Raw genomic sequence first — 25,758 nt, forward strand, 5'->3', positions numbered from 1 at the left:
CTCGTTTCTCCATTATATAATCATTTATTTTGAAATCGAAGTAAATTAAACTTCTTAAATGCTTTCTATTTTATGGTCCTATTAGCATTTGCTCGTAAGATTTCTCTGCACTTAAGACTGGAGTAAAAATTATGGTATATTTTGATTATAAATACAATTCTCAGAGGCTTACTTCTTAAGTTATTTTGTTTTCTTTGAGTGAGTGTTTCGGTGGCAGTGCAACATGCTGCGCCTGGTGATTTAAATTTTTTATTGCTGCACATTAGCGCGCAAGTTTCTGGCAAGCATGTTGCACTTACCGCAACCGCCCCTGCCGCGCAACTCCTTCTGTCATTTTCAATTTCCCAACAAAGTAGCATATAATAATTATTGATTTCAACTTTGGCCCCAGGCTCACAGTATTCACTTGCGAGTGTGTTTTTGGGGTCCAGGGAGTGTGGCATAAAGTTAGGCGAACAAAAGTTACAACCATCTACCCAATCAACACCAAAAGACCCATCCACCTGATCTGGCGTGCAACCACACCGATAAGCAGGTGGCCAAACTTATGTCTGCATCCCGTAAATTAAATGACAAAATGCTGCAAAGTGATAAAAGAAATCGAAACCGAAACCAAAGCAGGTGAAAGTCTCAGGGGAAACGGAGAAAGTGGGATGGGGGTGGTGGTGGTGGACTGTGTTGTCGGTGCAGGTGCACTAAGAATTCACCATGCCATCCATATTATCCTAAATTCACCACTTTGTTTGCCAGTTCACAATGCTCACAGCGCACGGCCAGACGCCATGCGTTGGAATTTCCCGTCCAACAACGCGCTTGGAAAATTCCCACACACCGTTGTGAGACAATAAGACGCATGCGCTGCATATACCCCCCATATCCACAACCCCCGTGGCTTTTACATCCACTTCCATGGCGGTGGGCGGTCAAGTGGGCGGTCAAGTGGGTGGGCGATGCAGAAGAGCAGCTGATGTTGGCGTGAAGCGCGCGTAAACCCACAAAAAATTTGTTCTTAACCAACATTTGATCTGGGGTCATTTAAATGTGATCATAAATAGAAATCGATTTGGGGTAATTCATTCATTCAATCAACGATGTCTGTGTGTAGTTTTATTATGCTGTTATTTTCTTCTATTCTTCAAATATTTACAATTTCAGTATACAATTTTAGTTAACAATTAATAATAACGGGAAAGATAATGAAATGAGTATTGCTTAGCTAACATCTGTTTGTCATTTGTTTAATTCCATTACTGGGTTTAAGAATTTTATTAGATTTGAAAAGCGTATATATTCAAACTTGAGATTGTGTTGAGTTTTATTTATAAATAGATTGCAATGACCCTCTTATCAAACTTAACAACTAAATTTTAATAATACTTTGGCTATGTATATATTTTTATACCGGAAACGAAATGTCATCAGCACAACTAATGTTAAAAATATAATAATATTTTTTATGCAGAAACTAATAAACAAGCTCAAATATACGACATTTTAAACACATTTTTGGTCAAAGTTATGGAAGTTTGAGTGTATATTTGAAGTTTTGAGCAAGCTCTCTTCTTTGAAATCTTAAACTCTTTTTATAAGTACCTCGATCTGCGTCACGTTAGCCACTTTTGCTCTTTTTTTTTTGCCCCCTGATGTCTGAAATTCGAGTTGGGTCCACACTTCGGTTTAGGTTTCCCTTGCAGCGACGTCATTTCATTCACTGCCTTTCGTTTTGGCTGTTTTGTGCACCGTCATGGTCCTTACTACAGCCAGCAACAACAACGAATGCACTTGCAACGGCTGTGGCAGCCATCCATCGCTATAGTTTTTAGCTTTCCGTATCCAGCACGCGCAGCACCACCCATTGAACCACCCAGCTTTGCTGGAAGGCAAAGACAAACACGTTGACTTTGCAAAAGACTCGCCTTGAAGGTGGCAAACACAAACAGCGAGACACACATACACACACACAGGGAAAAACCCGCTGACCCTAAAGTGGGCGGTGGGCGATGGTTGATGGGAGGATGGAAAGTGGGCGGTGGGCGGTGGGCGGCAGCAGCTGTCAATGTTATCGCTGCTGGCTGCTACGTCGACTGAAGCAGCGGCAGCGGCAGCGGTGTTGGCCACGCGCTTAACTTTATTTTTAGTTCGGCACTGGAAATCGCCATGGGAAAGTGGGCAGCAGCAACAACAACCACTGGCCGCCGTGTAACATTGTTATTGGAAACGTTGTAGGCTCCAACAACAACAGCAATAACAGCAACAACAGTCACCACGAGAGAGGGAGAGAGAGAGAGAGAAAGAGAGAGAGAGTAGGCGCAAGGGAAAGCGAATGGCAGCGTAAAGTGAAAATTCCATTGAGAATTTTTATGAAATCGAAACGAAATTAGTTTTCGATGAACTTTAAAGGCGAGTAAACAGCCGCAGCGGTCGTTCTCGTAAATTTCGCACGTGTGTCGCAAAAAAAAAAAAACAACAAAAAAATAAGGAAAATATTGTATTACCCATAACATAAGCAAATATACACGTTGCTGGAAAATCGGAAAATCCCCGCTAACGAAATACGAGTGCAAAAAGCGCAAAAAGCCCCCGAGTGAGTGAAATCGAAAGCGAAGCGGGCGGAAAAGCGAAAGCCAAACTCTATGAAATGTGAATGTCGAGCTAAAAATAACCTTGATGTGAAATTGTACAATCCAAATAGTAGAAGAAGGCCTCGAGGAACATCCTGATATGTGGCTGTCGGGCATAGAAAGTGGAGAAAGTGAGGAGAACGGCGTCAGTTTAACAAAATGTACTTAACTGGCCATGAAGCATGAATAATTGAAAACTTGGCATTGAGCAGCAGCCAAGGATAATTGGCCTGCATCCGGAGGTTAACAAGGAAATTTTTTAAAAAGCCCAAAACCTACTTTAAAGTGTGAAAATGTAATCAAACAAATTTCAATCAAAGTGAAAGTGCTAAAGTTATTGTAAAGAAAAAGGTAGCCACGACCTTGAAATCCCTTTAAATCTGCCTAATTGAGCGAAAGCATACCCAACAAGCGAAGCGACAAAAAACCAAACAAATTTGCTCTCGAATCAGTCAATCGAGTAACAATACACTGCGCAAATTGTGGCGCCCAACGGACGCTTTTGCATATGGCCAACCAACCGAGCCACTCACACCCACCGAACCACTGAATCGCCCAACCACCCGTTTACCTACGACCCCGAATCCAAGGGCCTAAAACCCCTCCCACTCACCAACCAGCTCAACACACACACAAACACACACGCTCACTTGGAAAAGAAAAAGCGGAGGCAGCAGCAACTTAATAATATTGTTTTATTTTTTGCCATTTTCTTGTTGGTTAGCAGGTAGAAGGAAAAAGCTCGATTTGTTTACTGTACTGCCACGCAATCACTGTGTGTGGTGGGTGGTTGGGTGGCTAGGTGGTTGGGTGAATGGGTGGCCTAGGTGCCACCTGAGCTCCAGTGAGTGTGTGTGTGTGTGTGTGTGTCGGGGTTGGCTAACATGCCCAACAATTTGTACCCCAAATTAGGCAACGACTTAAATCAGAATTCAACAACAACAACTTGAGCTCAATAGATCTGGATTTGAAATAATGAAAATTAAAGAAAAACTCTTCGCAAATAACTGACAAATGGAAATATAAATCAAAATAACTTGAAATAAACTCCCAAGCCAAAATAGAATTACAAAATAATTCACTGAGCAAAGCTGAGTTTTGAGGTGAGTGTCGGTTGCAGTTAGAGATGCTTTTTTTGAAATGCACCCACAACAGCTACAACAACCACAAACACAACAACTGCCACACACACAATCACATCAACGAACAACATCAAAACCGCAAACAAAATGCTTAGACAGCCAAAAAGTGAAATATTTAAATGCAAAATGCAAATAGATTAGCAACCAGCATACAGAAATGCTTAGAGCGTACAAAAAAGTCTGGCTTATTCAGAAAATGGAAATCCAGCCAAAAAACAATCAGTACAAGCAGCGTCATGAAGAAGAAGAACAACAAGAAGGCAGCATTAACTGCAACAAAAACAATTGAGGAATGCTGAATAGTAACTTTTGGTTACGAGCCAAAAATTAAGATTTTCTTGGTTAGGTTTCAATCAAAGTTAAGTTTAAGTATACAATGGCAGGCATGCACTTCGTTTATCATTTCAAACTTGTACTTTTATTACTATAATAAAAATTAAAACAAAGTATAATTTATTAATCTCTGGTTTCGGAAAAAAATTGCAATTAACGATTTTAAATATAAATAGATTATCCAAGATAAAGGTTAATTATAAATGTAGCTTACAACAGTAATAGCTGATATGATATTGCCATGAAAGACATTCAAAGCAAAATTTCATTATATGGTTTATGATCTTCAACAAAAAACTGCAGTCAAAAGTAACATGGCTGATACAGCTGAGAGTCGTAGGAGAACAGATTTAAAATGCTAAGTTTTTTCTTAAAATGAGTAGGTATGTAAAAATTACGGTTCCGGTAATATAATATGTGTTAATTTAACGAGGCAGGTGACTCCACCCAAACTCATTTGAATTCCATATCACTTAGCAAAACTACAATGCGCTCTCGGTGTGTTGGTTACACGTTACAGCTTCAGTTTTAGCCTCAAAATGTGAATGTGTGTGCAATGCCGACCCCAAAAACTTCAACCCCTCTCCCCACACCCAAAAACAAAGTCCCGCCCCAAAACAATGCAACAAATTTGTTTTTGAATTACATTTCCGATTAAGCACACAAAATCAATAGCTTCTAGATGGACTTTGGTAGAGGGGAGGGGGAGTGGTTCCAAGAACTGAAATGGCAACCGCAACATCAACGCGAAATGTGTCGCATATGGGCGACCAGGCTGTGAATAAGTAAATATAGACCGCACTCCTGCGTATTTGTGAGTGTGTGGGCTTGTGTGTGTTTTACAGGATATATGAGCGGATGTTTGGCTATTTTAAAGTGCTACCGACCGAGGATCTTTGGGGAATGGGGCTGAATTTAATTAAATCGTTGACCAACACCAGTTGACGTTGATGTTGCCATGTTTGTTGTTGTTGCTGTTCGTGTCCGTGTTGTGCTGTTGTTTGTTTGCATGTGCAACTGTGCGTATGAGTGACATTAATGCGAACATTGAGGCTGGCCCACGCAGAAAGTGCGTGTGAAAGTGTGCGCGTGGCGCCTGTTTGTTTGTCTTCGTGTTTGTGCGGTGTTTGTGTGCCCGTTTGCGGCCATTTGTGTGCTATTTATGCGCCTGCGTGTGTTTGTGTGAGTTGAAGCGTTGGTTTAAAAATAGCACAAGCTACGGCTGCTTCCTCCCGCTCTGCCGCTGCCTCTGCCACTGATGATGATGATTTTAGTGTCCTTTTGCCAGCCCAACGCCCATAACATCAACTCCCAGCACCCCACCTGCTCCACCCCATCCCCACCACCCCTTCTTCCGCCTGACAGCCAAAACTTCCTTGAATTTATGGCCAAAAATATAAAACAGGAAGCAGCGGCACACACAAACTCACGAATGTAAAATTTGTTTGATTTTTCGGTTTTCTTTGTGTGTTGCACAATACGATGATTGTGCGCAGCCCTTCTACAACAACAACAAAATACAACAACGATATGGACAAAAAACAACAACAACACTAAAAACAATAAGAAAGTTCGCCGAGGGACAGAAATGACCGTGTTTTTGTGTACATTATTGATTTTTGCTTTCTTTTCTTGGTCTTTTGCGCCTTTCACTTGCCCCCTTTCGTTGCCCACCCCCTGCAGTACCCTATAGGCCACCCTCCCTTCCCCCTGCCCCCACCAAGCAGATTGTGCGTGTGGTTTCTCAAATAATTTACTTTACTTTGGCTTTGTTTTACTTTCGTGCCTTCTTTTGTTTACATTGTTATCGTTTGGTCTTGCTGTTTTTATGTAATTTTTTCATACTCTTTTTTATTTTTATTCCACTTGTTTTTGTTTTGTTTGCCATCGCTGGTACTGTTGTTGTTACTGCCGTTGTTGTTGCTGTTGCTGTTGCCCATTATGCGCACAATAAACGTTTTGTATCGTGACCAAAGTCAAATGAAAGTATGCCAGGGGTATGGCCCACAAAACACAAGTGTATGGGTGAGACGAAGCCTGTAAATGTGTGTCTGTGTGTGTCGAAAAACTAGTTCTTTTTCTCACCCAAGGCGATTGTCTGAGTGAGTGTTGGCATGCTGGTGTCTGTGCGAGTGTGCATTTGTTTAAAAGAAATGCTTGAAAATGCGTTTGCAACAACTTTCATTGCCTACTTTCAAGAGCAAAAAGTATGCCGCAAATCTTATCGAGTACAAATGTATCAGTAATGTAAGTTTGAAAGCTTTTAGCTGCTTATAAGCACTCAAAATCATCATATCCTAGCTATAGACAAACATTAAGCTTAGCACAGTAACAATTTTGGGTGACTATATAATATAGATTTAGTGTAACATATTTCACGCCCTATATTTACTTATAACTTGTATAAATCACTAACGAGTGACAAAATGATATGTGCTGCTGTTGTTTTAAGAAGTATTTTCTTACCCCTAAGCTAATTTAGTAAGCTAGTTAAGCGTTTTTAAATCTCACATTTACCACTCGAAGTCACCTTTAAAATATTGTTTTCATATATTTTTCTCCACTCTTTCTATCTCTCTGGTCTACCCTGAAAATGAAACTCCAACCAACTTGCCCGCCACAATAAACCATTATGCCAAAATCCAAAAAATAAAAAACCCAAAAATACCCAATGTATAATCTAAATGAACCACAAAACAAAAAAAAAACATCGAATAGCAGGTAATTTTGGCGGCGTTCAAGGTGTCCAAACCGTACTCTCGCCCGGCGATCTACAGATTCATGCAAATGTAAGCGAAAAGAACAAAATCAAGGCCCAAAGGCATTTTATGCGAAATAATTTGAATGTGTGTGTCTCTTTGATGTTATGTTTTCTTATGAGTTTCTACACGTCACAAGCGAAAGCAAGGAATGTGCGATTTTCTTAGTTGTTAACTTGGTTTCCTTTGTTCGAGCACTGTCGTCCCACTCACACTTTCTCCCACACTCTCCTCCACTTTCTCCCTCCAAGAGTTTTCAATCAATAGCCATAAGCTGGTTATGCAATCAAACGTTTCTCAGTCCGTATATCTTTTGCTTCAGATTCTGCTCTCTCGATCATCACTTGATTTCCTCAACCACTCCACACACTATCTCTCTTTCTGGCTGTGAACACACGTTGTCGTTACTTGACGAGATTTTCAAACACTTTGTCTTATGTATCTGTTACTTTCTGCCTTTTTTATGTATCTTCTACGTTTTTAATCCCTACCTGTAAATGTGATCTAAAACAAAAAGAAATTTTGACAAAACAAGAAATCTTGGTGAATAATTTGCATGGATATCGTAACGCTGTTTCCCGTTTCCTCCTAACTTCAACCAGAACTTACACTGCAAAACACACACCCAAAACGTTCAGAACATTCAACAGTTAACACTGTCCCCGTGGGCCACCACCACCCCTCGAAATTACCCCGAAGTATTAGCTTGTAACTTAATGCTCTTGCAAATTTTAGCCACAACAGATAAGTATTTCAATGTCTTGTATTTCTCCGAACCCTTGAATACCGGGCACTTGGCCCTTGACTCCTGGCACTTTTAGTCCCAGCTATCGCGGGCACTTGTAGCTCTAGTCGTAGGTCTACTTATGATACTCGTACTACCAATATTTAGCTTACTCATGCAGCTCTGATCAAAATTACCAAAAAGTCGCATCTTTCTCGAACATTTTAAATAATCAAATGTGATTACAAGGTTTACATTTTTTATTTGTTGCCAAATCTAAATTTTTTAAAATGGAAGTTCTAAAAAATAAATTATTATCAACCAAATATTTTAATTAAAAGCTCTAACAGCAAATACATTTCTTTAGTTTATTTTCTTCCATAAAAATTATAAGAAAATAAACAAACAATTTTTTTAGTCTTTTTCTGTACATCATTACTTTTAAAAGGATATAAGCAACCCATGAAAATAGTACAAATTAGCTTAAATAAAAATTAAAGATACCTTATATTTCTTTTTAAAGTATAGAAAAGATTTTTAATAGCAATGACTTTAAAAATACATTTACCTTTTAATTTAAGAAAGTTTCTATCATGGAAGAAAACCAAAACGTTATGTATGAAATTTTCGAAAAATCATGGCGACAAAACTCCATTTGCCCCAAGATCTCAAACTTGTAGGGTTGGTTTAGACCCGATCCCCATAACTAAGTCTTATGTCATACGTATGTTTGCTTTGAACTTTTGCTTTCTCAACCGATCGATTACCATTATGATTGTATGCATTTGTTGAAACATCTGAAAAGGACAACAAACTATGGCAGGCAAGCGGCGCAGTCCCTCCGAAGAGTAACCCCACCCGAACCCCTGAAACCCCCGAAACCCCCCAAAAAATCCCGCTGAGCAACCCCCCTAGTAGTAGCGTTTATAGACACACCCAATCAACATCTACCCATCCAACAGGCGGGCGCCTTCAGGTGCGCACCTCTCTGGATCCGTGGCGCCAGCAGCGCAGCCTCAACGAGCGGGACCTGCTCAGCGTGGGCGGTGGTGGTGGGGGCGCCGGCGGTGCTGACTTCCGCCACCTGTCGCACGCCACCCAGCGGCTGTACGCCTCCGCCGATCAGCGGGATCGCTACGAGCTGCAGCTGCAGCACCGCGAGCGCCTCGAGCAGTATCCACTGACGCGTACCGCTCGCCTGGACGTCCAGCAGCGCAACTCGCTGAACCGCAGCAATCACGAGCGGCAGCTCTCCAGCAGCGGCGGCGGTGGGCCAGTTGGGGGTGGTGCCGCTGGCGCCTACAGACGTGCCCCGCCCTTGGCAACCGCCGGCGGCGGTGGCAGCAGCAGCAGCAGCACCACCAGCAGCAGCTACTATTCCCAGTCGAAGCCGCAGATTGTGATTGGTACGGGATCGGGCTCTGGATACGATCGGGCATCCATGGCATCAGGGGCAGCGACCTTGGAGGCCGCAGGTCAGGCGGCGCGAGGAGGGGGCCAGCGTGTTGGCCTGCTGGGCGCCACGAGGGGCGGTGCCGGCGGAGGTGGCAGCAGTTCGGTCAGCTCCACCGAGGCAGCATACTGGGACGAACCGGCCACCAGCTCGTCCTCATCGGCGGCCCAAGATTCGCGGCGATTCACCGAGCGCAGAATAAAGAAGACGGTGCGTTTCGATGCTCACGACGAAGAGGCCGCCATACTGGCGACCAGCAGCTCACTGCCACCGGTCACGGGAATCTTGCCCTCGACGGCTGTGGATGTGGGTGCAGCCACCATATTGAGCAGCGGAAAGAGTCTCGAGGCCGGCGGTGCGGACTGGTCGCGCTGGGAGGCCGAAAGGCAGGGCAGTCAGGACTCGGCCACCAAGGACTCGGGAATCGATACCAGCAGCACGTTCACCAGCAGCGAGGATTCAAATCGCGGAGATGGGCCCAAGGTACACAAGGATACCGGGAACCAAAAAAAAATATTTAAATGGGCAAGCGTGCTTTGTGTCTGTGTAGAGTCTCTCCCCTCTTTGTCTTTTCTTCCCCATCTCTGGAGCCCCCTCATTCCGTTTGTCTGTGTGGAGAATAACCCAATGAAAATTCCCAAAAGAGATACCCACCAATTTTCTCTGTTTGTTGTTCTTGTCATGTCCAAAAAACCCAACCATAGCCCCAGACCATAATTAAGCTATTTTTGGTTATCACTCCCAGCTCGCAACAAACTTCCAGCTATTATGACAAAACATTTTGACAATTTCAGCATACAACCTTGAGAAATTCGAACAAATCTTGCATGCTCAATTTTAAAACCTCTAAGTGTTGTGCTTGCATGAAGTTCCACCTGAAAGAAAAAACCCGTACTAGCACGCCCTGCATGACCTCTTAATGTCGTTAGCCAACACTGTTCTTAGCATTCGAAATTTATCCGTCTAATCCATACCTCAACTTGGGGTTGCTCTTGAAACGTGTGTGTTCTCAAAACAAGTAGGAAATCGAAAGAAACGACTATGTATCTATATCTATCCGTGATTGAGTAGAACATGTTTCTAGCCTGTAAGAAAAACCAAACATGAATGTGAAAAAGTGTACAAACTGTTAATTTCTACTGTTATACATATGTTTTCGTTTGACAACTCTAATTGTAAGTTTAACCTAGGGTATAAGCTCTATGTCTAAGGCCTGTGAGCGGTGCAAAAAGCTAACTAAAAACAATTCTACTTCCCGCATACGATGGCTCCCCACCGACACCACATCCAACAACCAAAAATCTTTGCACGATCATCCGCAATCCGAATTGTAAACTGTAAACCACCAAAAATCCCACCAAAATACAAAAAACAAAAAAAAAAAAAACTATCACCAAACCAACAACCATCCCACACCCACAATCGTAAATCGATCGATCGCTGCATATAGAACCCTGTGAATTGGCAAACATCCGCGGATAATACTCGCCTGATCGGGCACATGATATTGCGTAAATACTATGATGGGGAGGATATATTAGGCTTAAAGGTCAACGGAGGTCAGCTCCTCGGAACGGGAACCGTAACGAGCGGCGGAGGTCCATGCGGGGCCATTGTGGAGAAGGTGAAGCGCGGATCGGTGGCCGATCTCGAGGGAAGGATTCGACCAGGTAAAGTGCATACCCCCTCCCCACCCACATTATCCACCGCATCTCACTCTTTGACTTTTCTCTCTATTTCTATCTGTCTGTGATCAAACATCAACCAACCAAACACCAACCATTCATCCGATCATGCATCGATCAGGCGACGAGATCCTCGAGTGGAATGGCCGCGGGCTGCACAACAAGAGTGCCGACGAGGTGTACGACATCATCGACGAGAGTCGGCTGGACGCCCAAGTGGAACTGATCGTGAGCCGTCCGATCGCCAGCGGCGGCGGCAGTGGCGGCAGCAGCAGCAACGTCAGTCCCATCAGCGGCGCCTCCGGTGGATCCGCCAACAGTGGTGCCCAGCTCACCGCTCGCCGCTCCTCGGCCAATTTCCCGCACAGCGGGCTGGCCAGCAGCATGGCCGGCAGTGCGGTGGTCAGCAGCGGCGGACGATATCTCCAGCGCAAAGGTACTACTTTCTAATTGGTCTTCCAAAATTGAGGGCTTTTGCGGGGGTGTATGTTTGCGAAAGTGTGACTGATGTGGGTGATATGCCTTGCCCGGGAAACTCAAGGGACAGTTTTAGTCCCAAATCAATAACTAACACACTAACATTAAAAATTCGCTTGATGTCTTAATGAATTTACATTTAAGGGTCAGTTTGATAGGAAAATTTCTTCCAGTTTCCATCATAAACTTAACTTACAGATAGACTTTCCAACTAAAGACAAATCTACTGAAATTGTACTCCTGTTCGTGGAACAGCACTACTTTACCCTTATTAAGTACTTTAAAAGGTATTCAACGTTTTAAAATGCTGTTGTTTTATTGTGTGATCTAACTCGGATTGAAGAACTTTTGTCTATAGGAACTTTTCGACGTTCAATGGGCTAGTGCTAAGAGCCAGAAAAAAAGGCAAATGTTTTTTGTTCATCCACGAAAGCCATTTCATTACAATGACCAATCAACTAACGGTACCACTAGCAACACGCCACTCCAATTAAATAGCTTCTCAACCATATTCCTGGTTTTAACCCTTTGTAAAAATTTAACCAACAGCACCTGCAGTCGAGGCTATTGAAATCCACCGTGACAAGCCGAGCGTGCTGATCACCTCGCCCGGTTCGCCGGACATTCACACCAGTGTCACCGGACCGGGATCGGGATCGGTAACAGGAGCGGGCGGCGGCGGAGGCGGAGGACTTCGACAACGTGGCGGCGTCGGGCAGACGCAGCGACTGGGACCAAGCCACAGTAACCACAGCCACAGCAGCAGCGGGAGTGGCAGCGGCAGCGGCAGCAGTACCAGCAGCGTCCACGCCCCCCAATCCGCTCACGGCCCCCCCGCCCACGCGTCCGGTTCCGCCCCTGGCGGCCTGCACGGCACAACGACGGCGGGCCACCATCACCACCATTACCACCACCCGCATCCGCATCCGCACCAGCATCCGCTTCAGGGTCTCCAGGGTCCGCCCGCCGCCGCCCACCACCAGCAAGGCCACGGGGTGGGCGGTGGCCTTGGCATGGGCGGTGGCTCCGGCACCACCACGCAGCCCATTCCCATCGAGGGGCGACTGCAGCTGAAGCTCGGCTACGACCAGAACACGCTGCAGCTGATCGTGACCCTAGTCTGCGCCACCGGCCTCTCCCTGCGCCAGAGCGGAGCGGGCCGCAATCCCTATGCTAAAGTAAGAAGATCAGCTGAAATTGTTCATTTTGCAATGATTTAATATGTACTTACATTATAAAAAAAATTGGTCTTAAAATTATAAATTTGTTTACTATAGCCAGGACCCTAGAGCTTTATGACAATTATTTTATACTCAACTTAAATGGTTTTTTCGCTTTGAATTCCATTTATTGCTTTCTAAGTTAAGTTGTTGAGTTATATTAACTGCCTTAAATATCTAGTCGAAGAAAAATAATTAAGAAATATTGGAAGAAACAAGAAATCTTATTATTTAGATAATTTTTATAATTTAAAGTTGTCTTAATAGTAGCTCAAAAAAATTCAAAATAGTTACTCTTGACATTTCATAGCCCAATATAATCCAAGTCTAATCACCGATTAAAATTAACCGACTACAATTTCGTTATAGGTGTTCCTTCTGCCCGATCGCAGCCACAAATCAAAACGACGTACAAAGACAGTGGGCACCACCTGCGAACCCCGCTGGGGCCAGACCTTTGTCTACTCGGGTCTGAGACGCTGCGACCTCAATGGCCGACTGCTCGAGGTGAGTTTTTGCCCTAAGCACATCGGACTAAGCACACCGATCAATTAATGAATATGTCTCAATTACCAGGTGACGCTGTGGGATTATGTGCGGTATGGGGCCAACGACTTCATCGGCGAGGTGGTCATCGATTTGGCCCACCACATCCTGGACGACGAGGCCGAATGGTATCAGCTGCAGCCCCACCAGGACACCTCATATCTCGTATGTGTGGGCTGGGGCTCTTTAAGTTTGTTCATTTGGTTTCCATTTTGCGTTCGTTCGATTCCTTTTCCTGGTTGTAGCATAAGTGTTGGCTAACACCTAAACACTATGGGAACAAAAAGAGTTCAGGTTCAGATCCACAAACGAAGTTTTGGCGAGCGAAAAACTTAACACATATCTGGTTTAAAAAATGGAAAATGTTCTCGTTTTTTTGTGTTTTAAAATTTGTATTTGTAAAAATCGATGTTTGGGCTGTTAAGGTTTTCACTTTCACAAGTTTGGATAGATTTTCAGAAACATTTTTAATATAAGACAATTTAAAGTCCCTACCTTTGAGTAAATTTTGTGATTGTGAAAGCCAAAACGGACCTGGTAACATCCTTTACCCACCCTCAACCCCCCGCAGCAGCTTCCCGGTTTGAACAAAATTATTAACTCAGCATTGTCATAATCTGTTTATTTTATTCGTTGGTTTTTTGTCGTGCACCCGCCAATACATCTCCACCCAAAAAACACCAACCACCATTACCAACAACATCAACAAAAACAACACGTGCGTTTCGTTCCGTTACCCATACAAAATTGCGACGCAAAATTTATGACAACAACCACGTAAACAACAACCATAACAACAACCAAACCAACAACGAAAACAGTTACGAGACGAGGGCAGCGATGTGGACGGCCTGATACTGACACCGACAGATCATTTATCACCGCCGAGCACCATGTCGCGTCTGAGCGATTCGGACACGACGTCCGACTGCGACATCGATGGAATGACGCCCGGGGCCAGCATCTCGTCGATGGGCAGCTCATCGAGTCCGCCGCCCCTGCTAGAGGTAAAAACCAGAGCAACCACCACAACAACTTCAAACAAACAACTTTAACAACAACAACAACAGCCTGAATAACAACAACATTATCAGAGTAACCATACACTAGGCACACGCCAAAACAGAAGCAGAAGAAGCTACTGAAATTGAATCAAATTTATTATTTTATACAAATGTATATAGTACACACGGAGAAATAAGGGGAGGATGAAACCAAGCAAAAACAACTGACAGTAAACAGGAGTGGGACACCAGAGACACCCACACATGCATACATTAGACTTCAATCGCAGCTTGCCACTTGCTACATACATGCAAACACTTCTGCCCACTTTGCCGCCCACTCCCACACTCATGTATGCCCACAAAGCATTTGACGCTGGTTTAAGGGTACAAAAATATAAAAACCAAACAAAAAAGACTGTATACTTTGGCTAAGGAATTGGTTGCCAAATAAAATGATTGCGAAAATATACAACAAGATTTTAAAAGTTTAAGTTCTCTATAGATGATTGACTTATAATGATTATAGCTTAGGTATTAAATTAGACCCTTGAACTGCCTTTGTTAATGTGTGTATGAAATGATTCTTCATTTAATGATACATTAGATTAGTTATTTTCCAAGCTGTTTTTCAACAGCCTATAAAAATGAAAGAGTTATTAACTTAACAAAATAATTAAAAAATTGCCAATTAGTTATTTTCCTAATTCAACTTGGTTGTTTTTAACGCTCTTTTTTAAAGTAAGAGTATACAGTCATCGTTACGTCACAAATGCTTTTGGTGCTTGCATAGTATGCTTACTTGGGCTCCTATAGTTTATTATCTCTCGCTCTCTCTCTCTCTCTCTCTCTATGTGTGTGTGCTTTTTTCTATCTGTAACTCACACTTCACATGCCATGAGCAGCATCAGCATAAGCATCATCACCATCAGCCAGACAACTCGTTGGCCATCATCAGCACAGCAATCGCAAACAAAAAGAATAGCTCACACAAAGCCATCGTGTGAGCGCTCCATCAGAGGGCTCCATTGCGGTTCCAGTTCCTGTTCCTGTCAGTTATCAGTTCTCAATTCTCAATTCGCATGCCACAAACACAGATACTAGAACTACCAACACAGTCACACACTCTAACTGGTTCATGGTCGGAAGGACAGAATCGGACCGTTGCCGACTGTTCATGTTTTTGGCCAATACGGGACACCACATACCTCCCAGCAATTGTACAAAAGTATTTTGGTTATCATGATGTTTTGAGTTCGTTTGAAACTTTTATTCAACTAATTGGTGTCGTTGTTTGGTTGTGCGTGTGTTAAATTTTTCTCTCTCTCCCTTGATCTACTGACTCTATCTCTTCGAAGCCTAAAACTGTCGTTCTACTAACTTTCAGTACTAAAACCCGAACGAATCCAAGCTCGGCTTGGTCGCGTCTTTTCAGCCAACGATATCTATTACTATTGCATTTAAGATGAAAGTTAATTTAGTCTAAGTTTAATAAGCCGAATGTCTTAAGTTAAGAATCCGTGTAAGCCCAAACTTGAGAACACATACTGCCCAAGGCTGTCTTTAAAAAGAACTATCTACGTCTCCCTGTCATAAGCTCCACGATCGAACTGTCATTGAAGAGCACTTAAAAACCGCTTTTGCATGCCGTATTAGAGAATCGCTTTTGCCCATCTACCCATCACTTAGCACCTGTGAACTGCCTGTCCTGCTTTCCTTGTGGCTTCACCTTGTAACTTTAATTGTGTAGCATTGCGTATACTTGATGTGAGTTGAGTTAACCGAACACAGACCCCGAAAAACACCAGAAAACCAATTGAATTCCGAAACCCAGGGATACTCACACACAAACACAATGTAAGAGGCCAATATCCAAACGCAATATTTGATATTCCACACACTTTCAAACACCTTCACACCGTTCTCCAGACTCTCCGTTCATTTTGATCATATGTAAATTTCTCTATTATCTACTCCTTCTTTTTCTCTTAATTCTAACAACTCACTTCAAACCCCGCAAAAACCGAACCACCCCCATCCCGTTGAAAACCCTTTCGTCCCGCTCCACTCCAATTCCCGAACACGACAATCCAGCTCGATTTAAACGAGCGTCGGTCCAGACGTGACATGTCGCCCCAGGGCCGCAAACGGGTGGCCGGGATGGTGGCCCGCGACTACCGCACAGTATCTGGCATTGGACAAAGTTACCACAATCAGGTTTGCACCCAAGCTAAATTAACGAACTACCCAACTAAGTGGCCAAAAGTAAGGCCAAACAAACATAACAGTACAGACAGCGAAAACACTTCAAGAGTTGTCGACATTCGCTTAAGTCCAGCATTTAAAATAGGGGCTTACAATGTCTAAACTCATTAAAGATAGCATATTTATCTTTACCAAATTTTAACGTCACCAAGAATACTTATGAAGGACTTTAAGAAGTGCTCATCAATTTATAAGGTCATAAAATATAGGGCATATTTTTTTTTACTACTTTGACTCACCAAATAATAATCAGTCCAGTACATTTATTGACCATTCTCAACCCCACAAGTATAGCTAGTTTAGTTAGACCAAAACCACTGCCAACTTACTGCACTTTCAATTCAGAGTTTATGCTAATCTTTTACGTAACCTAACTAACCGATTAACCCACTAATAATCTAACAAGCCGCTTGCGGTTTTGATTGTATTTTAATTGATTTCGTTTCGAAAGTGTATTTTTTTTTTACAATTTGTATGGCTCTTTATCTCTTGCTCTCTTGACTCTTAACTCAGTACCTACGTTTAACCATATATATATATGAAGCTGTTTGTATTAATGTTCCAGTAGAATTTGCAGTAAAACCAGTTAATCAAAGACACAAAACACTCCCAGACACACAAAAGACCATGCACACTGTTAATGCCTGACTCAGAACCACTCGACCACCCAGAACCACTCACATGCCTAGTCAGTAAGGTCTAATCCGAATGTTTGTCAGAAGAATCCCTGGTCCCCCCTGTGTGCGGGGATCACTGAGCTTCGGTCCGAAGGGTGCACCACTAAACCACACTCTACTTTCCATGCCACAACCCGATGCACCACCACACACAGGCCTCTGCCACCGGCTACTATCGTCGCGGAGGTGGTAATGGTGTCGGCTCGACCATCGGTCCCGGTGGCATGAGCCTTAGCCAGCGCAGTCACTCGGCGGCACCCAGCGACGGTTACCACAGCAGCGGAGGTGTGCCCTCCGGCGGATCCGCTTACGGCTACAGGAGCACCAGTCCCCGGCGGGGCTCCCTCTCGCCGCCCGACGACCGCTACATAGACTATCCAGTGCTTCCAGTTCACGGCTCGCCCAACGCCCCATCGGTTTACCAGGGTCCGGGTGGTGCCACCTCAGCGGCGGCGGCTGCCTCGCAGCAGCAGCGGTTCCAATCGCGCTCGGCCACAGCCACGCCCACAGGATCACCGAAAAAGAGGCAACTGCCACAGGTAATTCTAAAAGTATTATTCAACGCATGAAAGGTAAATAGTAATTAGAATTCCAAAGCACGTAAGTCAACAAATCCAATATTAACCCAACACAAAAAAATAAAATCTAGGGAGTTATGAGAAGTTAAATTTAGATATATAGATATTTTTAGATATTTAGATATTTATAGTTAGATATTTTATCTTATTTTGCTAATACTTTTTTGTTTTGAAAATCGGATTTTACTTACCGTGTAAGCAAGGAGCGAGCATTAAAAGCTTAAAGCTAAGATTTATTTTATTTATTTATTTAACTTCTGAAAACTTACCCCGTTTTCTCTATTCCCACCGCAGGTGCCGCAGACCTCTCGCAGTGCCATGTTGCGGGACCGCCTTGGGCAGGATTTCGACGAGCGGCTGGCGTCGGGCGGTCGCTTTGGACGGCACCGCACACGGCAGCCACACCACCAAGCCACTTACCGCAGCACCGGAATGGGCGGCTGGGAGCGCCACTACACGGGACTGTCCGACAGCGACCTGCAGTCGATGGATGCGCGCATGCGCCCGCGGCACTCGCTGTCGCCGGACAAGGACTTCATGGGAGAGTTCGGAGACTCGGATATGGAGTCAGTAGTCAGTGTGACCTCCAGCGCCTTCTCCACGCAGTCGGAGCGACCCCGCACCTCCCGCGGACTCAGGTAAGTGGTCGGCGGGCTGAGGAGAGGTTGGAGAAGGGAGGAGTGCCCAGTCGAGCCAAAGCCATTAGCCATTAGCTAAATAAGCCAAGCTATGCTGCCAAAATTACGCTGAAATTCCGCTCTGGGCCGCACGAAAATTGCTATCACTCCACATTTGTTTTCTAAGTAGTAGGTGTGAGCAAAATCCGAAATTCCCCTGAATTAGGCTAAAAATTAGAATCGGTATTCAAACATGATCGGAATCAGAATCGGCGCGCTTACCGCCCAACAATCTCTTTAACACACACACACACAGATACGTCAATACCCTGATACGCACACTGAAACCAACGAAAAGCGATAGCGAAAACATAAAGTTTCTTTTCTGCATTTACTTTTTTGCGTTTGCCAAACTAACCGACAAAACCAAACCGCTCAAATAAAAATCAAATCTATATGAAAATCTCAACTACAATCAACAACGTCGCTCTCGCCGCGCGTACTCTCTTTGTGTTTGTGTTTGAATGCTTCTCTCGCGTGCTGTGCTCACCACACGCTTACACGCCAACCACTCACCACAAAACTCAACAACACACCAAAACTCACCACAAAAATCGCCAACACACACGACACCAACGTGTCCACTCACCACGAACCAAACGCTGACCTCGGACGTTGTTCGTTCTCTTCCCTCGTATGTGCCTTTTTAATTGTTCAACAACAACATCTAACCCACCACACACTCAAAACTCACCACACGCCGAGCGCTGTTTTTTAAAACATCACGCTCATTGGGTATGGTTTATGACATTCACATTGTCCCCGTCCCACACTTTGCATGCCCCAAAACTAAAAAAAATGTTTTCACCACAAACCACCAACCACCGCTGCCAACCGTTACCACCCGATACCACCCGTTACCGTTGCCCGCAATAACCGTTAGCTTCCCCCGCAACTGGCGCAATCTCTTTGGCGTCCGCAATAGTTTGCTCAGCGGATCTGGAGGCGAACCTATCACCGGACTGCGGCTACACCACGCGGAGCCCGGAAGGGCCAACACTATCGAGGTGGATGACTGCGACTATCTGCCGGCGGGTGGTGCCCAGCAACTGGTGTTGCTGGAGCAGTTGGAGCAACTGCAACAGTTGGCTGCACTGGCGGCGGCAGACTCCCCACCCATTTCAGCCGGAATCGGAATGGCACCACATCAGGTGCTGGTGACCGATGCCAACAGCGGCCAGTTGGTGGAGCAGTTCTTCGTGGAACCCGGCACCATGGCCGAGGAGATGATGATGATGGAGCCACTCGATCCCCATTTGCATCCATATTCCGCCTTCTATTCGCCATCGCCTCATTTGCCACCGCCATTCGCTATCGACATCTTTCCACCACGACGGTCCAACGGACAGAAACCGAACGTACAACAAGCCACCGCCGCTGCCTATCCGCTGCCGCTGCTGCCCAGCTTTGAGCAATTCAAGCGCATAACCACGCCCATCACGAATCTCTTCCGCAGCTCCTCGCCCTCAGGCGTCCACGCCCACGACCACGCCTCCACGACGCCCAGTTCGTTGGTTGGCTATGTGCGCGACCATCAGGACAAGAGCTGCAGTCACTGCCAAAATGGAAGTCAGCCAGTGGTGCTGTCGACGCACCACACGCTGCACCTGACCACCGCCGGTCTGGCGATTGGCGCCTGCCCGGATCCCTGCTGTCTGGCGGATGCCCATCCCCATCCCCAGCACCAGCCCATGGGGTATCCGTATGCAGTCGGAGCAGGTGGTGACCACCTGCCTCCGTCATCGGACCCAGCAATGTGCGGCGAGTGTGTGGATCAGCACTTTCTGGGCGGATTGACGGGGCCGCAGCTAAACCTGGGCGTGGTGCCCACCTACCACGTGCACACGCCCACCCCGAATGCCCATCGGCGTGCCAGGGGTCAAATGGCGACGCCAGCCCCGCCACCCACGCAATCGGTGCTTCGCCTGTCGCGACAACTGAGCGAAGACGCCCTGGTGGCTGCGGTTCCCATCTCAGAGGCCAAGGCGCAACCCACTTCGATACTGAAGAAGCCAAAGCTGGAGCGAAGGCGACTCTTCCACGAGGGTCAGTCGCGATCCCTGGACTACGATGATCTGCACACGAAGAGCTGGGGTCGCCGACGCATACGATACGAGGACGAGGTGATGCCCTCCTCGGCGGACTACCCCTATCCACATCCCAACCCGTATGCCCATTCACCAACGGCGGCGGCGATGTCTCGTCGATATGGATCGGAGACCAATATCCGGCAGTCGTATATGGGCGCCAATGTGGATGCCAGCCATCCGTTGAGTCACTCGCATTTCCTGGTAACCGATGACAAGATTGTTACCATTACCTACGACTCGGATGTGGGCTGGACGCGACGTGGGGTGGCCCCATCCCTCTTCCGGGGGGCACATCGGCAGCGTGGATTGGCAGATGCCAGGCACCACATGTCGCTGGACTTGCAGCGAACCAGCCAACAGAAGCTGTACGGACCAGCGGCTCCATACTTGAAGCGCCGACGGAATCTGCCGCATCCACCAAGCGCGCAAAATGCCCACAACTTTTCACCAATGGAGCCTGGTTCGGGGATGGACTTGAACGCTGCGGCAGCGGGAATGGATCAGGGCAACGGAATGGGTAGCGGTGGTGCACACAACACTACCAGTACCAGTACTACACACAATAGCAACCACCAACACACCAACCACCACAATAGTCAAGCGAGTAGTGTTAGTGTTAGCCATAGTCACAATCAACAACAACTACAACAACAACAACAATCAGTTAGGCAAAAAGGGAAAGAAGGCACCACCGCCAACAGCGGATCGATGATGGCATCGGAGCAGCTGACGAAATCTAGTAGTGGGAGCGGTGGTGCAACATCTGCTGCCGCTGCTGGGCATCTTGTCGTCGGTGGTACTAATGCTAATAATGCTTCTTCTTCCTCTTTTGCAAATCCCCAACCACAACAACAACAACAACTTCATGGATCACCCAATAACAACAAACGTGCCCCATCATCAACACCACAACAACAACAACCACAACAATACACAAACACCAACAATGACGCCAACAACCTGACGCTTGACGCCACACAACAACAATCACAACAACAACCACCAAATACATGCACAAATCTGATCACAAATACAACAACAACATTAACAACAACAACCACAACATCGTCGAATGCAACGAATGCGGCGACAACGACAACCGCAACAACAACAACAAATGCTACAACAACTGCCATAAATCCAACAACAACGAATAACACGAACGAACCAAACGCAACAACAACGAACGCAAATGCTGATGCGGATGCGGACGCGGATGCTCCGCTGGACGCAATCGACTGGGATGCCATTGATGCGATGTTGGACGATGACTTTAGCGAGTACGACAAGGACAAGAATGGAGCTGAGGAGACGGGCGGCTCCAAGTCAGCGGAGGGTGTTGGTGCCGAAGATAAAGTCGGTGAGTAAATGGGTATACCGGTTCCACATTCTTCCAGTGTTTATTTGAGCACAACCCAATAATTTAACTAAAGTTTCAATTTCAAATAAACAAGTTATGACATTTTAAATTAAATATACTTGCAAATTTAACTTTAGTACTGAATTTTTAAGTATTTATCATCAACCGCAATAATAATTGTTAAGAAAACAAGAATTTATAATGTATCCAAATGGTAAATGATTCTTGTTAAACTTATTACTCTTTTTGATGCGCCTTCTAGAGACATCCTTCTTACTTAATGCATGAACATGCGTATAATGAAACCGTGCGTTGTAATTTGTCTTTGGAGATGTATGTCCCCCACTCTCTTATAAATTGTATTATCCTGATCGGGGTTAGGGACTTACTCTAAACATTTTCTCGCATCGAATTCTTAATATTTATATTCTGCATAAAATAGAGAGATATGTAAACATAAACACAAAAGCTTTTTTACAAACATTTATAACTTTATTTTCGTTAAATAATCTATCTCATAATAACCCATAGATGGCAGCCTCTCGGACACAGCGAACGACCGCAAGAAGGGCGGCGGCGTCGACCAGGAGCGATCCCCCAAAGGAGGCAGCGGTATGGGCAAGAAGTCGAACTCCACATCGCAACTTTCGGCCACAGGTAGGGTGATTTTGTTCCGTTCTCTGTTTGCGCTCGTTTACCGTTCTCGTTCCGTTGCCTTGTGTTGCTCAGTCAGCCAGTCAATCAATCAGTCAGTTGATCATTTGACCAGTTATTCGTAGCATCGTAGGCTTGGTCCGGAATTTGAAAGCCGGCTGGAGCATATCCATCTGTCGTCTTTTTTTTTCGTGGAATCATGTCCATTGCTTTGCCATTCGATTTTTCGTTGCCTTATACTAACCTCATAGTCATAACCATAGCCAAGCTAACCCAAACTAACCGATATATATAGTAAAACTAAGAAAACTAAAACTGTGTAAAATGCCGTACTCGAAGGTCGTAAAAGACGTATGGGCTTTGGAAAGAAGGGTAAGAACTCGTTCACGGTGCACCGCAGCGAAGAGGTGCTGCCCGGCGATATCACGCGGGAGCTGCGCAGCGGCGGCGTTAGCCTCGGCGGTGCCGGTGCCGGCGGTGGTGGTGCCAGTGGCGCCGGCGGTTCAGCAGGCGCCGGCGGTGGGGGCGGCCTGTCCCGCGGCTCGTCCTCGGAGGCGGACGCCATCGAGCAGTTCTTCGGCGATGGCGCCGGCGGGGAAAGGTGCGCACAAGTCCAAATTTCTATTCCAATCTATCTTCTCTCTCTACTCTAACTACTACTACTCTACTCTCTAAGCTATGCTATCAGTTCTTTTTGGTTGATTATCGTTTTGTGACTTTCTTTTTGGTTTTAAGTTGCCTTTTTGAAGAGAAAGAAGTAATTAAAAACTCTGAAAAGAGTTGACCCAATACTAGCCTGTTAGGCTGTCGATTGAGATGATAAACATTAGTCGGCCCAGAAACGCAGCAGTTAACGTGAAACGTAAAGCGTAAAACGTAAAAGAACCCGATAACAGTACAGTATCGGTAACAGAAACCCCTCCCAAAAACCAATCCTCGTTCAGCACACAGGATGTTAGTCCTTAAATATCCCTAGATGTAAAAGCTTTTCATTCACTTTGCTCTCTGATTTTTCGCGCGCGCTTTTTGCCAAAGCTTCAGCCAAAGCTCTCTCTCTCTCTCTTTTTTTCGCAGGCATGACCTACTGTAAATGTAATTTTAACCGTAAACAAATCGCCCGCCTTCTCCCGTTATCTTGATTTATTATTTCCCGACTTCCTTGATAAGTCAGGCGCAACAAACCAAAGCAAACAAACCAAAAACAACCAGAACCAGAACAACCCAACTAAACCAAACCAAAAACCAACAAACAATCCAAAGTCGATACGTATTTTTAGGCTTACAAAGGGAATCCCCCAAGCAGGGGGAATCCCCCAAAACGAAGCGGGGCACACCGAAAGCTTTGCCCATTAGACATTTTTCCCAAAAAAAAATGCCGGAAACTGAGCAAAGCTTTTGGCTGTGCGAAACACGCGGCACACACTTATCGCACCCACTGTGTGCGGCGGTGTGGGTGCGCCCCATATGCATTTTACTTTCGTAGCAGCATACTTAATATACTTTTACTAACCAACCCGTACCGATTGCTAATGCCATTTTGTATAACCCACACAACATTTATTCCTAGCGTTCTGTTCGATTTGCATGCATTGAGTTAAGCCAACCTATACCTACTTATATACTACCGTAACCACTCGTACTCGACATACCAGCTACTACCACTCTATTGCAGCCTCACTCGATAAGTTACCGCCATAGCTAAAGCTTGTGATTCGGCTTCAGCTACGGCACTTTGTTGTAAGCGGTAAGAGTCAACCGGCATTGATCCCCCACCACGGAGTTTTTCCACACATCCAGGCAGTCTCCCCAAAGAAAAGAATTAAACATCATCAGGCTGAAATCTTCGATCCCCAGTCAGCGAACTAATGTTTATCATCTACCTCCCGCAAAGCTCCACTTCAGTTCGATTATGTTTTGCGCAATTGACTCGGATAACTAAGTATATATACAGGGAGCTCTGTCACAGAAAGTCAGCAGACATCCAACAACAACCACAACAACAACTACAACAATCAACACACAAAGATCCACAACTAAAACAACAACAACAATAAGCAACAAAAACAGCTGCATTATCAACAAACAGACTGTTCATCTGAAATATTGGCCCAACAAGACCGCCACAAAATTCGCATTGCACACGATGTAGTGTAAAAAAAAAAGTGCAATATATATCACAACAAAAGCTTCAAAGTAACACTTCATAAATACTAGAACTATAATACACAACCAAACGGGTTGAGTTTTTGGTGATATAACGCAATAATTGTTTTCATTTAAGCCACTAGTTTTCATAATTTTTCGCTGATATATAAATATATATATACATATAATGTGTTTTCTATGATCTATGTTATTATGGTTATTCAGTTAATGTTCTCGCTTGATTTACCCCTCAGTTTGTATTCCGATTTCCGTTTACGACTCTTCTCTGTCTTGTCCTCTTTCGGGGTTCCCAAGTTTGGGATTTACTGTTCGAGATTTTTGGTTTCCAAGAGCCCAACGTCAAGAATCCAAAATGAAGAATTCAGAAACCAGCGTCGCAATCTCACCTTGACCAGCATCAGTCACTTTTGAGTTTCGAAGAGATAAAAGTGCAATCAGCAACTCAGATCGAAATTGACTTGTACAAAATATCAGAAATTCCATATACTAAATTTATGAAAATGTCCAGAAATGTCTAGATATATTAAATCCTGAAATTCGAATAGTATATTGTACCCACTGTGTAGCCACTTCCTATTTTCGGTTTTAATGTCTAGATATTTCTGGGTCACTACAGATTGTAAATTATCGGATCATTTGATAGCGATCTCACACCCCCAACCCTCTGTATATACGCGCACACACATCTGTATAAATATGTATTGTTGTCTTCGGCAGAACAAGAGCAATACCAGGCACAGTTCGTAATACCAGGCGGCTCGACCAGCTCCGCTGGTAACCACCACATCACACTACCACCACCACATCCATACCACCAGCGACAGTCGCGCGGCTCGGCGGGCAGCATCCAGCGGTCGGTGGAGGTGCCGCCGGTGCCCCCGGTGACCCGTTACAGTGCCGGCAGCATTCACTCGATCACTAGCTCCGAGGGCTCATCGTAAGTCTCCCGATCGCATCCGTATGGCCCCTTGGCCATAGCAAAAGTATGCGTATACTACCTTTCCGGCTGAGGGACATCTATCTTGCCTGCCTCTGTTTCTGTTCCTGTTCCTGTCTCTGTCTTTGTATCTCTGAATCTCTGACTCTCACTTCTCTCACTCTCCGACTGTCCAACTCAATCTAAAACTCTATCTCCATTGGCTTTTGTATATGGTAATCTGTGTGGCGATCCCATCTTCAACTTTCCTCCGAAACTATTTCATCCTGCAACTCTCTCTCTTTCTCTCTTTATAATCGATGTCTGTGTGCGTGTGCCTTAAAAACCGCTGAAAGCGAACCTGCATTTGCGTAAATTTTTTCTAAGTGTTTTCCACTGTTTCTTCCTTGA

The 25,758-nt window shown here is 45.0% G+C and overlaps 1 protein-coding gene across 29 annotated transcripts in view; it reads left to right on the top strand.

The window, feature by feature from the left end:
• Positions 1-25,758, top strand: part of LOC128266755 (uncharacterized) — an 83,200-nt gene that overhangs the window by 51,874 nt on the left and 5,568 nt on the right. For 5 of the 29 annotated variants that reach the window (XR_008269079.1, XR_008269077.1, XR_008269080.1 and 2 more), the window contains 13 exons: positions 8,542-9,515; positions 10,483-10,702; positions 10,839-11,153; positions 11,744-12,372; positions 12,784-12,921; positions 12,991-13,125; positions 13,782-13,967; positions 16,059-16,181; positions 17,062-17,445; positions 17,779-18,122; positions 19,045-21,611; positions 22,143-22,268; positions 22,605-22,866. Coding sequence is in view for 2 of the 29 variants with exons in the window: in XM_053003481.1 (XP_052859441.1) it covers positions 8,542-9,515; positions 10,483-10,702; positions 10,839-11,153; positions 11,744-12,372; positions 12,784-12,921; positions 12,991-13,125; positions 13,782-13,967; positions 16,059-16,181; positions 17,062-17,445; positions 17,779-18,122; positions 19,045-21,611; positions 22,143-22,268; positions 22,605-22,866 (6,403 nt within the window). In the remaining 27 variants the exon portion in view is untranslated. Of the gene's footprint in view, positions 1-1,424; positions 3,725-6,814; positions 6,886-8,541; positions 9,516-10,482; positions 10,703-10,838; positions 11,154-11,743; positions 12,373-12,783; positions 12,922-12,990; positions 13,126-13,781; positions 13,968-16,058; positions 16,182-17,061; positions 17,446-17,778; positions 18,123-19,044; positions 21,612-22,142; positions 22,269-22,604; positions 22,867-25,148; positions 25,369-25,758 lie in introns of those variants that run through there. The other 24 variants (XR_008269093.1, XR_008269094.1, XR_008269091.1 and 21 more) reach the window with 23 other exon arrangements.

The sequence above is a fragment of the Drosophila gunungcola genome, chromosome 3R (genome assembly GCF_025200985.1).
Source record: "Drosophila gunungcola strain Sukarami chromosome 3R, Dgunungcola_SK_2, whole genome shotgun sequence".
Taxonomy (NCBI): Eukaryota; Metazoa; Arthropoda; class Insecta; order Diptera; family Drosophilidae; genus Drosophila; species Drosophila gunungcola.